The sequence below is a fragment of the Nannobrachium achirus genome (genome assembly GCF_963921795.1).
Source record: "Nannobrachium achirus genome assembly, chromosome: 3".
Classification (NCBI taxonomy): Eukaryota; Metazoa; Chordata; class Actinopteri; order Myctophiformes; family Myctophidae; genus Nannobrachium; species Nannobrachium achirus.
Window position 1 is genome coordinate 56,199,415 of NC_137812.1, and position 14,251 is coordinate 56,213,665.

A 14,251-nucleotide genomic window follows, 5' to 3' on the forward strand; every position below is an offset into this window, starting at 1 on the left:
CTCAATTTGGTGGTCCTTTGACATGAAAAGGTTTGAGATAACTGGATTAGAGCGTCTGCTTAACCCACTAAAACCGGGAAAACATCTGTGTAATTCTTTCTAGCGTTGGCTATTAAAAAATTGCTTTTTTTTGCTTTTTCTTGGTTCATAATTGTGAACCAAGAAAAAGTTTAAGAACTACTGATTTAGAAGGCATTTGTAGAATCGGCCTCAGGTCTTAATGGATTATCACCTAAACTAAGAATTAAGTGAGTGAGTGAGTGAGTGAGTGAGTGAGTGAGTGAGTGAGTGAGTGAGTGAGTGAGTGAGTGATTCCAACTCAAGTCAAAGTAGGAATAGGCCTAGAATTATTGAATGCTTTAACAAGTGAAAAATAGCAGATATACAAGCTCACAGCGCGGCACCGAGTGCCGCGCTGCGAGCTTGTAGATCTGCTATTTTTGAAAAAGTTGTAAAAATGTGTGCAAATCTTTGAATAGGCTAGTGAGTGAGTGAGTGAGTGACTGAGTGACTGAGTGACTGAGTGACTGAGTGAGTGGACATGCTGTGTGTCCCTCTCTCACTGTGAGCAGAGTGAGTGAGTAGAGGGGGTCCATGTCTCACCTCCTGGGGCTGGTAGGGACCCCCGGACCTCTCCAGGGTCAGCAGGACGTCCAGGTCTCCCTGCTCGGAGGGCTGCAGGCTGACCAGCTGCACCTCGCTCCTCCGCACGCCGGCGATGTTCCGGAGCGCGCGCTGGAAGTTCCGCCAGTAGTCGCCCACAAACTCCTCCGGCGCGATGCCGGCGAAGCGCACGGCGATGGAGTTGTCCAGCGCCGTGCGCGTCACCTGCCGCACGTGCACGGTGACGTCGGCCGCCACGGTGAAGCGGCCGTCCGCCACCGTCACGTTCAGCGGGTAGTGGCCCACGTCCAGCGGCCGCAGGGCGATCACCTGGTGTTTGGACGGCACATTTAGATGTGGTTTTAGTGTTTTGCATTAGGGATGGGACGATATAAACATTTCATAGCACGGTTATTGGGACCAAAGATATCGCGATTTACAATATTATCGCGATAATCTAAATATCCCCAACATCCATTATCCTGGGGCGGAACATTTGCCAAAAAATAGCCGATCTACAAGCTCACAACGCGTGTAGAGCGGCTAATATAATTTGGTAGACAGTGAAAAAAAAAATGTACCAATAGAGGGTTTAAGTGGTACCGGATATGCAGCTTGGCAAATAAAAGGTGAATTGATCCCAGTGCATGACGGAGCATGAGTTCACGATAAATTAAATTGATATTATCGTGAGTGTGTTTTTTATCACGATAAACGATAGCGTCCCATCCCTGTTTTGAGTTCAAGTTTAAAAGTAGTCTAAAACTAGAACTTTTCAGATCACTAAAATATGACTAAAACTAAATATCATCAAGGTTTTAGTTGACCAAGTCCACAGTTTATTTTGTAGACAAAAATGTATTTTGGTGTCGTAATGACAGATTCACTAGAGTCACTTGGTTTCTTGCTGAAAATAGGTGATCTACAAGCTCACAACGCATCGCACTGTTGTGAGCTTGTAGATATGCAATTTTCAGAGTGCAACACCCGAGCGCAACCAAACATTACTGGATCTCTCCTCCACTAGTTCGTCCCTAACATTTTAGTCTAGTTTTTATTCCACGATTTTGTAACCCATTTTTCACCCAGTGCCAATTTTAGTCTAGTTTGACAAATTCTTTTTAGTCATCATACCGTAATTTTTATTCTGTTTTTTACGTTGTGATCGTCTGTGAAAAAAGGTAGCTGAGGAACATTTTCCGGCCATAGTTTTAGTCAACGGCATCAACACTGGGCTCACCTTGCCGTCGGACGCCGAGACCTCGAACAGGACGTCGCTCCCGTCGGGAGACGAGGCCGAGGAGGGCGCCAGGCTGTAGGTCAGGGTGTCGTAGACGTCCTGGTCGGTGGCGTGGATCTTGCCCAGGACGCCTCCGGGGTACTCGTCACCGGCGGTGGACACGAAGATGTCGAGCGGCAGGATGGCTGGCGGGTAGACGCTCTCCTCGATGACGCGCACGCCGATGAAGGCCGTGGAGAGGAGCTGCGGCTTGCCGCTGTCCGTCACCTGGCCAGGAGAGAGCAGAGGAGAGGAGAGGGGAGGGGAGAGGAGGGTGAGTTCTGTGTTGTGCACCAGCTATTCCAACTCAAGTCAAAGTAGGAATTAACTCATTGGCTGCCCCAACCCGAGATTCCTGAGATATTCCAACATTACGCTTTGAATATTTTGACTAATCGAAAACGTTGTTGATCATTTCTGAGAAAAGTATCAATAGTTGCAGCCCTGGGTGTAAATGATCTGCTATAGCATGTTACTTCCTCCAGAGGGCACTGCAGCCTTTTCATTCTCTCGTACCAGAAGCGCTTCAGTTACACTACACACATTTCATATGTGCTGCTAACCCTAACCCCAAATGAATGAAAAACGAATATATCGTCTCTGTCGGGTGGAATCCTCATATGTCCAAAACGGTTACTTTTCAGGATTCAAATTCAAAAACAGCAAAAGTAATCTTATATATATATATATATATATATATATATATATATATATATATATAAAACTGACACAAAACGATGTGTGCAGACTGTGCACCTGGTGAGCGGTAAATAAATAAATAGTGCTATTTCCCATCCTTTCTACACACTCCTTTCTCTCTGTTCTCCCCTCAGCGGGGACAGTTCACCATCTGTCAACGCACAGGATGGCCGCCGCTCAAAGAGAACGCCTCCCATTGGGTGTTTTCTGAACCTGCCAGTGGGCCGCAGGTTTAAAAAAAAAAAAATATATATATATATATATATATATATATATATATATATATATATATATATACAGCTTCCATTTATCTAGGCGAATCGGTGAGGTGGGAGGGACGTTTGATATGGAGATGAGGAGATATGAAGAGATGAAGGAGGGAACGGAGAGAGAGAGAGAGAGAGAGAGAGAGAGAGAGAGAGAGAGAGCGAGCACCAGAGTTGAAGCGTTGACTCGACAACATAGGGGAGAGATTGAGAGTCAAGGCTTTTGAGTGGTATAAAACAGTGGTTCTCAAACCTATTTGGCTGCAGTAACCCCTTAAACGGATTTATGAAGCAGAGTAACCCCCTTCCCCTGACTACAGCATTTTGCTTGGAAAAATTGACATCAAAAGTCCAGTTCTGGCATTTGAGAACATTTTGCATAATGGCAAATAAACATTGCTTTCTATTCAATAACACTTGTACTAATCAAGGTTTAACAATTAACAGATAAGCAGGTTCACACAAAGTCAATGTTTTTATCATTGACCATAACTAAATACATAATACATATTCCCATTCTCTAGTTCTTTCTCACGTACCCCCTGCAGTACCCCTGCGTACCCCTAGGGGTACACGTACCCCTATTTGAGAAACACAGAGAGAGAGAGAGAGAGAGAGAGAGAGAGAGAGAGAGAGAGAGAGAAAGAGAGAGAGAGAGACGCACAGATGGAGAGATTGAAAGAATGACATTGGGGGGATAAAGAGAGCGCCAAACCGTGACCGCCGCACGCCTTTGACGGTTCAATCGATGAGAGGATCCGGCCTCTCTGCTCTCTTACCTGCGCTTGCAGAAGGTAGTTCTCCTTCCTCTTCCTGTTCAGGACGCCCACGGCCAGCAGCTCGCCCTGCGCGCTGATCTGGAAGGCGTCTTCCTCGTTGCCGTCCACGATGCTGAAGTGGAAGGGCGGCCCGTTGTGCGTGGCGTCCCGGTCCGTCACGCTGAGCTGGAGCACGCTGGTGCCCTTCGGTCGGTTCTCCTGTTGGGGAGAAGAGAGAGACCAGAGTTGTGTAATGCAGTGGTTCTCAACCCGTGGGTCGGGGGGGGGGGGGGTCCCCAAATTATTTGGGGGGGTCCCCAGATGATTATGTTAATGTGCAAAAAAAATCTCACTCAACACTAAACACACCAACAAAGTTTAAGTGTATCTGCACATTTCTAAAGTGACAATTAAAGGACTTTTTTATACCTCTAAAATGACAAATTAAACATTGGCCAAATTGTCAAATATTATAGGCTGAAATTGTGAAAATAGCCGATCTACATGCTCACAACGCCTCGCAACGCGAGGCGTTGTGAGCATGTAGATCTGCTAGTTCACAATAGAACCATCTTATACGAAATGTAATGCCTAAATTCTTAGTGCTTGTCAGGGTGGGGGGTCCCCAGTTAAAATATGATTATTTTGGGGGTCACGGCCTGAAAAGGTTGAGAACCACTGGTGTAACGGAGTCACTTCACCACCGCCTGTTGCAACGTATTCCCAATTCTCACGCGGTTGGTGACTGGATAGCGTGTCGACTGCATGTTTGCGCTCGGAGACTCCGGACATGGCCTTTTCACCCCCTCTTTGCCCTTCCTTAACTGCCTGTCTACTATCTAACGTTGGAGGTTGGTCTTAGACCACAATACGCTTTCCTAATGCCTCCGTGATGTGTAACATCAGACCCATCAAAATAGAAAATTGTTTCAGCCGAGGGCTGAGTCATTCACTAAATTACTTTTTCAGTTTGTTCGAAGCAACAAAGAAAAACATCATGACCCCCCCCCCCCCCCCCCCCTTTTCATTTTGCCCTTCTTTCCAATCTTCCAAACAGTGCAGATAGGTATGTGTCGCGTCGGCTGCCTGCGTTCACTCCTCGCTATCTTTCACGCACCCTTACCTTCAAGGCTCTCTCTCCCTCCCTCCCTCCCTCCGTTCATCCATCTGTCCATGAATCCATCCATCTGTCTGTCTCTTATCTGCATTCCAATACTTAAGATTCAGCCTCTGTCTTTAATTCCACCTGTCTTTCTTTCTTTTTTCCTCCTCACTCTCCCTCTTATTCTATTCCTCTACTTATCCCTCTTTACATTCCAGGGATGCAGTCTTCCATAATCGCCCCACACACAATCTCTCTCTCTCTCTGTGTGCATCCATTATTACCCCCCACCCCTCTCCGTCTACCTAATTTTCACCCTTTTATCAAGGCTCTCCACCTCCACCCTCCTCCACCCTCCTCCCCCCTCCTCCACCTCCAGGCCTGTCTTATCACTCCTGTCCACCGTACCTTCAGCCTGTCCGTCATGACTCCCCATGCCTCCCTGCTTCACGCTTAATCCAACTCATCAATCTAATCTGTTATTGCATTTCTGTTCTATAAATGGGCCTGTGATTATAGGCGAAAAACGTAAAACAAAATTATCGTCTTTTTTAAATAGTGAAAATAGCAGATCCAGAAGCTAACAGCGTGTCGCGATGTGTTTTGTGACCTAGTAGATCAGCAAGCTATTTTCACTATTTTTGCAAGACACCACCACCAGCTGTCCTGTACCTTAGGGGTTCCCAAACTTTACAGGTCGAAACCCGAAAGAGAGATTATACATTTGCCTGGGACCCAAACTAAAAATGTATAAAGAAGAATTGTGATTAAAAAATAAAAATATTGAAATATTTCTTTTATGTAGGAAAATAAAATAAATGTTTTACTTGAGTGGTGACCCATACAAATCGGTTCCGTGACCCATAGAAATGGGTCCCGCCCCAGTGTTTGGGAGAAACAGTGCTGCATACCTGGATGATGAGGCTGTAGTTGGCCTGGGAGAACAGCGGCGGGTTGTCGTTGACGTCCGACACGTCCACGTTGACCGCGGCGCTGCCGGAGCGCGCCGGCACACCGTTGTCCGTCGCCAACACCGTCAGAGTGTAGCCCGACGTCTGGAGGAGAGGAGAGCATTAGCATCAGGGACGTGCTGGCCATTAGGAAAACAATAAAAAATAAAATGACGGCCTTCGTTCCATTTTGGGGGCTGGGCGGCCAACAAAGTAAATCGTCACTGTCGGGCAGAAACCTCGTATCTCCAAGTTTCAAATTTGTACATTTTTTCGCTTTATCATACAAGGCAGTCGCACAAAAGTAGTGAAAACAGCAGATCTACAAGTAGATCTACTTGTAGATCGGCTGTTTTCACTAGTTTAAATCATTTTTAAAATGATAAATACAAAACAAACAGTTTTGGACATACAAGGTTTCCACCCGACAACGCCGAAATATAACTCATGTAATTGGCCCACTGGCTTGTCACTTGTCATGATCTGAAAAGGGCAAATCTTTGAGTAGCAGCAGCGCTACAGAGAGAGATCTCTCTCTATAGCGCGCAATGAGGGCCTCTCCAACTCTTTTTCCCAGGCTGAATCAGGGGCCCAGCACGTCCCTGATTAGCATTCACTGTCATTCACTGATAACAAACCAGGCGGTGTGTGTGATTGGATTGTGTGGAGAGCGTGGACAGTGCACTCTTCGAGCGTCTCTCACCCTCTCTCTGTCCAGCTGGCGGGCCACTCTCAGCTCTCCTCTGATTGGATCGATGGTGAAGGGCGTCCCCTGGTTGCCATCCACTATGGAGTATCGCACGTGGCTGTAGGACGGTCCATCTGCATCCTCCGCCATCACCTAGGACACACACACACCCGAGGGTGGAGAATTAGTTGAGATGTGCAATAGTACAGTATAACACAGGGGTCTTTAACGTTTTCAGGCCAAGAACCCCTTAGTTGAGAGAGAGAGATGAAGCAAGGACCCCCACAACCTCTATATAGTTTCATTGTTTGACAGCACAATCATCAGTGTATTTTGGATTCATGTCAATTTGTGTTTTCAGATATTTAACCTCTTGAACCGTCAATACTTAATAAACTTGACCTTTCACTCTGTACTTAGTCAGCTCTTTTTCACCTCTACATCAAAGCTCTTTGCCGAAAGTAGCCGATCTACAAGCTCACAACGCCTCACGCTGCGAGGCGTTGTGAGCTTGTAGATCTGATACTTTTGGCTAAAGTTCTCAGAATATGGACACTAGGGTTCAAGTGATGAATATAAACTATATTTGAAACAAGCCTTAAGTGGTTAACTCACGGTGTAGTTTTTCCCTTTGAAATGTAGTGGAGCAACAGTCAGAAGTACAGTATCCAAATACTCAAGTAAAGTAAAGTAAGTAACTGTTACTTTCCATCACTGCTTTACTTGCCAGCCAAACAGACACATAAACATTTAACTGCAAACACATGCACACCTTGGCACAGCGTTAGGCAGGACACACTGGACGGGCAACCCCCGGGGAAATCACCAGACAGCAGAGATTTACTCGTAGGAGACAATGACAGGTATTAAAATCTAATTTTCTGCCGGATAATTTATTTACAGAGCGATTAGACGCAATGCTGATAAATGGCCACGAGGGAAAGTGTGTGTGAGTGTGTGTGTGTGTGTGTGTGCGTGCGTGCGCGTATGAGTGCGTGTGTGTGTGTGTGTGTGTGTGTGTGTGTGTGTGAGGAGGCAGGAAGCCAGGGGGTCGGGAGGAAAGGAGATACGCGCTCACAGGAGGAGAGGACAAATCCCTCCTTATCCAGGAGGAGGGTTCAACCACTTTACTATCAACTATTTAATTAAACAGCCTGCCTGTGATTGTGCGTACGTGTGGCTATGAGTGTGTGTGTGTGTACTGTATGTGTGGCAATGTGTATGTGTGTGTGTGTGTGTGTGCGTGCGTGCGTGCGTGCGTGCGTGCGTGCGTGCGTGCGTGCGTGCGTGCGTGCGAGTGAGTGAGTGAGTGAGTCTGATAAGACTCATCATTCACAGAGTGCATGAAGTATGTCACTCCTAATTTAGCTCTGCCAGCAGTTGGAAACTTGTCGCAGGCACTGATTGGCATGCGTTTGTGCGTGCTTGTCGCTAAGGCAGTGGATATGCAGAAACGGTTAATGACTGAGAGACAGTAAGTGCACATTCGGAGCGCTGCGCTTTTTGCACCGCCGTACAAATGACAAAGTTTAAATGCTAGTTGATACGGTTTTGTCTCGTTGAAACCCTTTGGTCTGAAATGGGCTTAAAGGGAACAGTTTACAATTTAGACATTTAGCAGACACAGCAATGCAGAGCGACAAGAATGGAACACTGCTGGAGTCACTTCTAAAGTACTATCAGACCTAGTAGCAGGGCTTGACATTGAGGCTTGTCCTGTTGTCCAGGACAAGTAATAAATCCTTCCGGACAAGCTCATTAAAAATGTACTTGTCCGTTGGACAGGTGGCTCTTGGTTTCACTTTTTCTGTGACACTCATAGCAGCTTTGTGCTGTATGCCAGACTATGGACTGGTGATACTATGGAATGGAGGGTGGAGGGAGCAGGGGGGTCGTTAGCAGTCCTTTAGTAATTTATTTTATTTCAATGTCTGACTCCTATGCATGCATTTAAGAGAGAAATTACTGTGAAATGTCTCATTTTTATCCGGACAAGTGACTTTTGTGCCCGGACAAATGAATGGGAAATGTACTTGTCCAAAGGGACAATTGCCTCAAAAAGTATGAAGTTAAGACTTATGCCTAGTCTATGTGTACTTAATAGCAATAACAAGAGCATAGAGTGATATGGTTCTCAAAGTGAGGTCCCCTTACAAGCCTGTAACTCCAAGAGTGTAAATGCATAGAGTATGCATTTGCATACTCTCGTAGTTATGGGTTTCCATTGCATAAAAATAATTGGGGGTCCTTGAAATGAAAAGGGTTGAGAACCGCTGGTCCTGTTCTCACGAAGTCGTGAGGTCTCGTTATGTTCCGATATGAGGGCCATGCTATTTCTTAATTGAATCTATTTGTGACAGTAAAGTAAGCTACCATACTTAGGAACATGGTGTTCCTAGAAACATCACCGCCAGCGCCACCTGAGCTACTAAGACCAGACAATAAAAACATCTCACCGTGAACAAATTCAAATCCTACAGCTAATGAAGTCATTCACATTCTGATCATCACCATGACAACCACCACCACCACCACGCAGGGAAACCAGCTCACTGCACAGTCCCTCAATGCCCCCCCACCCCCACCCCCGCCTCCCCACCCCTCCTCCCCAAACCTCTCGCTGCAAATCGCTCATGATAAGAATGTCAAAATTCAGATTAAAACAAATGCTATACGACGTGATTCACACGTTAACTATACATGAATATGGTAATGGTAAAACATGGTAATCATGAAGACATCTGGGCTTTGATATTTCGCATTAGATTTTTCTTGGACATTTCCTACTTCGCTTAAATCGGTCTGTTTACATTAATTGCAGGTAGCAAGAGAGCCCATAAAGAGCAATGGATGCATAGAGGCCCCCCTTAAAAAAAAAGAGAAGTACGATTAAAGGAGTAGTTCACCCACAAAATGACTTGTTTTTTTTCCTATCGATCACTCACCACATGGAGACTTGAGTTCAATATTAGTTTTTTAGTTTTTGTTACATTCCTAATGCCTCATTCACACTACGAAAAGCCAAGCTAATGGTTTGCTTGGTAATTCAATGTATTCTCTATGCAAACCAGCTTTAAAAATGTCAAAGCTTTTTTCCAGCTTGGAAATTTTAAAAGCTGGTTTGCATAGAGAATACATTGAATTACCAAGCAAACCATTAGCTTGGCTTTTCGTAGTGTGAATGAGGCATAAGCCAATAATTTGATAATAATAAATGCATCCCCATTGATTCCGGATGGAGACCCAAATGCATTTGGATCTCCATCCGGAATCAATCAGCCTACAAAGAGTCTCCTCAAATGATGGGCATAGGAATGGATGAAAACAAAAAAATATTATTGAACTCAAGTCTCCATGGGGTGAGTAATCAATAGGAAAAAAGTAATTTTGAGGGGTGAACAACTCCTTTAAACAAAACACTAACATATTAAGCACTATCCATTCGAATCAAACGGTTTTCCAATACTCTCTAATCGTCTCACCATCAGCACGGTCTTCCCCGGCTCGGCGTCCTCCCCGACCACGGCGGTGTAGGTGGCCTGGCTGAACGCGGGGCTGTTGTCGTTGACGTCCGTCACGTTGACGTTGACGGCGGCCATGTCGCTGAGCGGAGGAGAGCCGCCGTCCGTGGCCTCCACCGTCAGGTAGTACTCGTGGGACGCCTCGTAGTCCAGCGGCTCGATGACGAAGATGTCACCTGCATGCAGGAGCGTCACATGGGGGGGAAAAGTGGAACTGAGTTACTAGGGACCAAGGTGCAGGGGCCTTAACCCATTCAGAACGGATACACATTATTGTGTATCATTATTTTATGCTTTAACTATTGAAAAATAGCAGATATACAAGCTCACAGCGCGGCACCGAGTGCCGCGCTGCGAGCTTGTAGATCTGCTATTTTTGGAAAGAAATCGTGAAAATTAGAATTTTTTGACCCGATTCTATAAGTGTCTTTTGAATCCTTCTAAGGTTTTTTTTTGAAAAACCTATGTTTCTATTTGTCAGCAATCTGGCTCACCATCGTCAAAGAAAAGGTCCTTTTCACTTCACTGGAGCTCAGTTAGTCTGTTCTTGAGAGACCACCATGTCAGTGGTTCTCAAACCTTTTCATGTGAAGGACCCCCAAACTGATATTTATTTGACCACGGACCCCTATCTCAAAATATTTAGTTCAAGGGACCACCCAGAATCAAAATTTGAGTTACAAACGTTCGCTTTAAAAATACATAATGATCAAAGATTTGCACACATTTTCACAACCTTTTTCAAAAATAGCAGATCTACAAGCTCGCAGCGCGGCACTCGGTGCCGCGCTGTGAGCTTGTATATCTGCTATTTTTCAATAGCTAAAGCATTCAATAATTCCAGGCCTCAATAATTTTATACTTGGCTAGTGAAAAAATAGCAGATATACAAGCATTCGTACCGGTACGCGTGTCCACGCTGAACCTCCCGTGCTCGTTGCCACTGATGATGCTGTAGGCGATCTCTCCGTTGGCCTCCGTGTCGCGGCTGGCCGCCTGCACGCGCAGCACCTGCGTCCCCGCCGCCACGTCCTCGGACACGGCGGCCGCGTACTCGCGGTGCTCGAACACGGGCGGGTTGTCGTTGATGTCCAGGACGGACACCGTCACCTGGCAGGCGGAGGAGAGGCGGCGGGGCGAGCCGCGGTCGGTGGCGCGGGCCCTCAGCTCGTACACGGCCTGCACCTCGCGGTCCAGCGGACGCTCCAGGCTCACCACGCCGCTGTGCTCGTTCACCGAGAAGTAGCCGTCGGCCGAGTCGTCCAGGGAATAGAAGATGTCGCCGTTTAGACCTATAGGCAAGGTGGATAGAAGACGAGAAACATGTTAGATCAGTGGTTCTCAAACTTTTACATTTCAAGGTCTCCCCTTTACTCTGACAGTGTACAAAGGGAACCAAATGAAACCCATCTAATACCACTGTATTAGATTAATCATTTTTGCACCTGCTGAAACCCTTTATACTGCCAGGTTCAAAGTTTGGGAGATGTTGCATCACTTCCTACTTGACATCCCCATTTTGGCCATGTCATTATAGGCGGACATTTTATCAAAATCAAGCAATGCAATTTTTTGAATTTCCAAAATACTGTAGCAGATCTACATGCCCACAACATGTTGCATCATAACGCATCGCGGGCTTGTAAATCATCTATATTCACAATTAATTGTATGATGAGTAAAAGTAAAAGGCTCAACTGGTTGCACTAATTGAAATGAATGTTCCCTCAGTTACAGTACGATACAATATGAGACTGGAAAAAGGTCCTGCTAGACAGTTCCCTGTCTATGTTTCCTGTCCACATTTTCAATGCTATGTACTTTAAGTGGATAAAGAGACCCCAGATCCCAGAGTCGCAGTCATTTGGCCGACTCGGAGCATCCATTTTCTGAAGCCTTTCCCATAAACAAGAGGGGGGAAAACATCTCAACCATGCCATCCTCATAACTCATCTCCGCCCACTAGCACACAACGAGACAAAGACGGATCGCAATAATAATCGTAATGCCTTTACTGCAGGTGGCCCCCTGTTTGGAAAATGCCATTATATTCCCATTTGTCAGGTAAGTGTCCCCTCCCTCTGTGATTCTCATTATGGCATTAGAGAGGGCTGCTTGTGGGAGGCCCCTCTGTGCTCTTCCCCAGCCCCGCTCTCATATCAGGCCACATTAAACCCAGACAATTGCTAAATGGCGGTTAAGTGAATTGAACAGAACTTCGCATTTTGCAGAATTTCACTTCCTGCCATCGACCATTTAAAATGTTACAATGACTCGAATCCAATTGACCGCCCCCACAGCTGGAGACGGGGTACAAATTAACCGACGCCACCATGCAAACGTGTCCTATCTTGAAGACCGAAGACCCACGCCGCCTAATGTGGGTGTATCAGCAGCACACTGACCAGGGACGTGCTGGGCCCCTGATTCAGCCCAGGAAAAAGAGTTGGAGAGGCCCTCATATAGAGAGAGATCTCTCTCTATAGCGCTGCTGCTACTCAAAGATTTGCCATTTCAGATCATGACAAGTGACAAGCCAGTGGGGCAATTACATGAGTTATATTTCGTCGTTGTCGGGTGGAAAACTTGTATGTCCAAAACCGTTTGTTTTGTATTTATCATTTAAAAAATGATTTAAACTAGTGAAAACAGCCGATCTACAAGCACACAACGCCTCGCGGTGCTTGTAGATCTGCTGTTTTCACTACTTTTGTGCAACGGCCTTGTATGATGAAGCAGGGCTTTGCTTTGCGAAAAAATGTATACATTTGAAACTTGGAGATACAAGGTTTCTGCCTGACAGTGACGATTTACTTTGTTGGCCGCCCAGCCCCCAAAATGGAACGAAGGCCGACATTTTATTTTTTTCCTAATGGCCGGCGTGCACCGGCCGGGAATGAACCGGTCGTTCGGGAGTTGTCCCGCTTTTCCCAATGGCCAGCACGTCCCTGACACTGACTCACAGCGACCTTCAGAGCCGCCCCGCACACGGCTTTCTTGTTTCCAAACTGCAGTGGTAAGAATAATATCCTGAAGTGTAGGATCCTCCGCACAAAGAAGCAAAACCTGTCATCGACAGAGACAGCGAGGAGGAGATCAAAGATTGATTAAAAGTTCTAGAGAGAGAGAGAGAGGGAACGTAACCTCGCTCAGCTTTTCTTCATTTCAGATCAAGGACACCCTGCCGCGCAGCACAGGGTTTTGTTCCTCGGTCTGCCTGCTGCATGGCCTTCCCTGCGCTGATGAGACCCGTCTCTCCTCAGAGACTGAGGTGGTGCAGCCAGGGGTGTCGCACCAAATTCGGGGCCCTGGGTACAAGGGTTCACTGCGGGGCCCCCCATGAAGGTTTAACCCATTTAGACTGGGAACACATTAATTTGTGCTTTAACTCTTAAAAAAAAAAAAAAGCAGATATACAAGCTCACAGCGTGGCACCGAGTGCTGCGCTGCAAGCTTGTAGATCTGCTATTTTTGAAAGTTTGTGAAAATGTGTGAAAGTCTTTGAATCTTTCGATTTTTTTTTAAACCTATGTTTCTATGTCAGTGGTGCTCAAACCTTTTCATGTGAAGAACCCCCAAAATTATATGTATTTGAATTTACAAATGTTTGCTTAAAAAATACATATATTCACAAGATTTGCACACACATTTCCATGACTTTTCAAAAATAGCAGATCTACAAGCCCGCGCTGTGAGCTTGTATATCTGATATTTTTCAATAGCTAAAGTATAAATAATTTCAATAACTAAAGTAACTCAGTCCCACTCACCCCCCCCCCCCCCCCCCCCCCCCCCCCCTCGTGTGACGCCCTGGGTGCAACAGAACGGGGGCAAGTATCAAACCACTGTCTCCTCAGAGACTGAGGGGGTGCAACGGAACGGGGGCGGGTATCAAACAACTGGCAGCCAAACGGAGGGCCAAGAGGCCACGGTGCAGAGCAGCCGGAGCCAACGTCCACACAGAGATGATGGCCAGTCAAACACTGACACCCCGGCTGAATGGAGAATGATGAGCTTCTCCACTGGACAAAAGGTTAATTATGGCCACAGTGTGACAATCAGCTGGAAAGCAAGCTGAATGATGGCTCAGTGTGGCTCTGGGTTCTGGAAAGGCTATTTTCACTTAGAAAGACCTGCGTGCGTGTGACACAGAGAGAGAGAGAGAGAGAGAGAGAGAGAGAGAGAGAGAGAGAGAGAGAGAGACACAGACAGACAGAGAGAGTGACAGAGAGAGAGTGACAGAGACAGAGACATGCATGCATAGTATGAAAGCCCTCACTCCTCAACTCTTTACTCTCGCTCATCCCTGATGCTCCCAATGGCAGGTGAGTTTAAACATCACACCAGCCTCTCTCCCTTTCCTTACCGCCGCAAAATCTCACTCT

General features: G+C 46.3%; 1 protein-coding gene across 2 annotated transcripts in view; it reads right to left on the reverse strand.

The window, feature by feature from the left end:
- fat1a (FAT atypical cadherin 1a) overlaps window positions 1-14,251 on the reverse strand; it is a 126,893-nt gene that overhangs the window by 17,734 nt on the left and 94,908 nt on the right. For both annotated transcript variants that reach the window (XM_080722221.1, XM_080722220.1), the window contains exons 14-20: window positions 10,769-11,158; window positions 9,828-10,042; window positions 6,361-6,498; window positions 5,619-5,762; window positions 3,627-3,824; window positions 1,844-2,110; window positions 604-933 (exon numbers count right to left, since the gene is read on the reverse strand). In XM_080722221.1, the coding sequence (XP_080578347.1) occupies window positions 604-933; window positions 1,844-2,110; window positions 3,627-3,824; window positions 5,619-5,762; window positions 6,361-6,498; window positions 9,828-10,042; window positions 10,769-11,158 (1,682 nt within the window). The remainder of the gene's footprint in view (window positions 1-603; window positions 934-1,843; window positions 2,111-3,626; window positions 3,825-5,618; window positions 5,763-6,360; window positions 6,499-9,827; window positions 10,043-10,768; window positions 11,159-14,251) is intronic.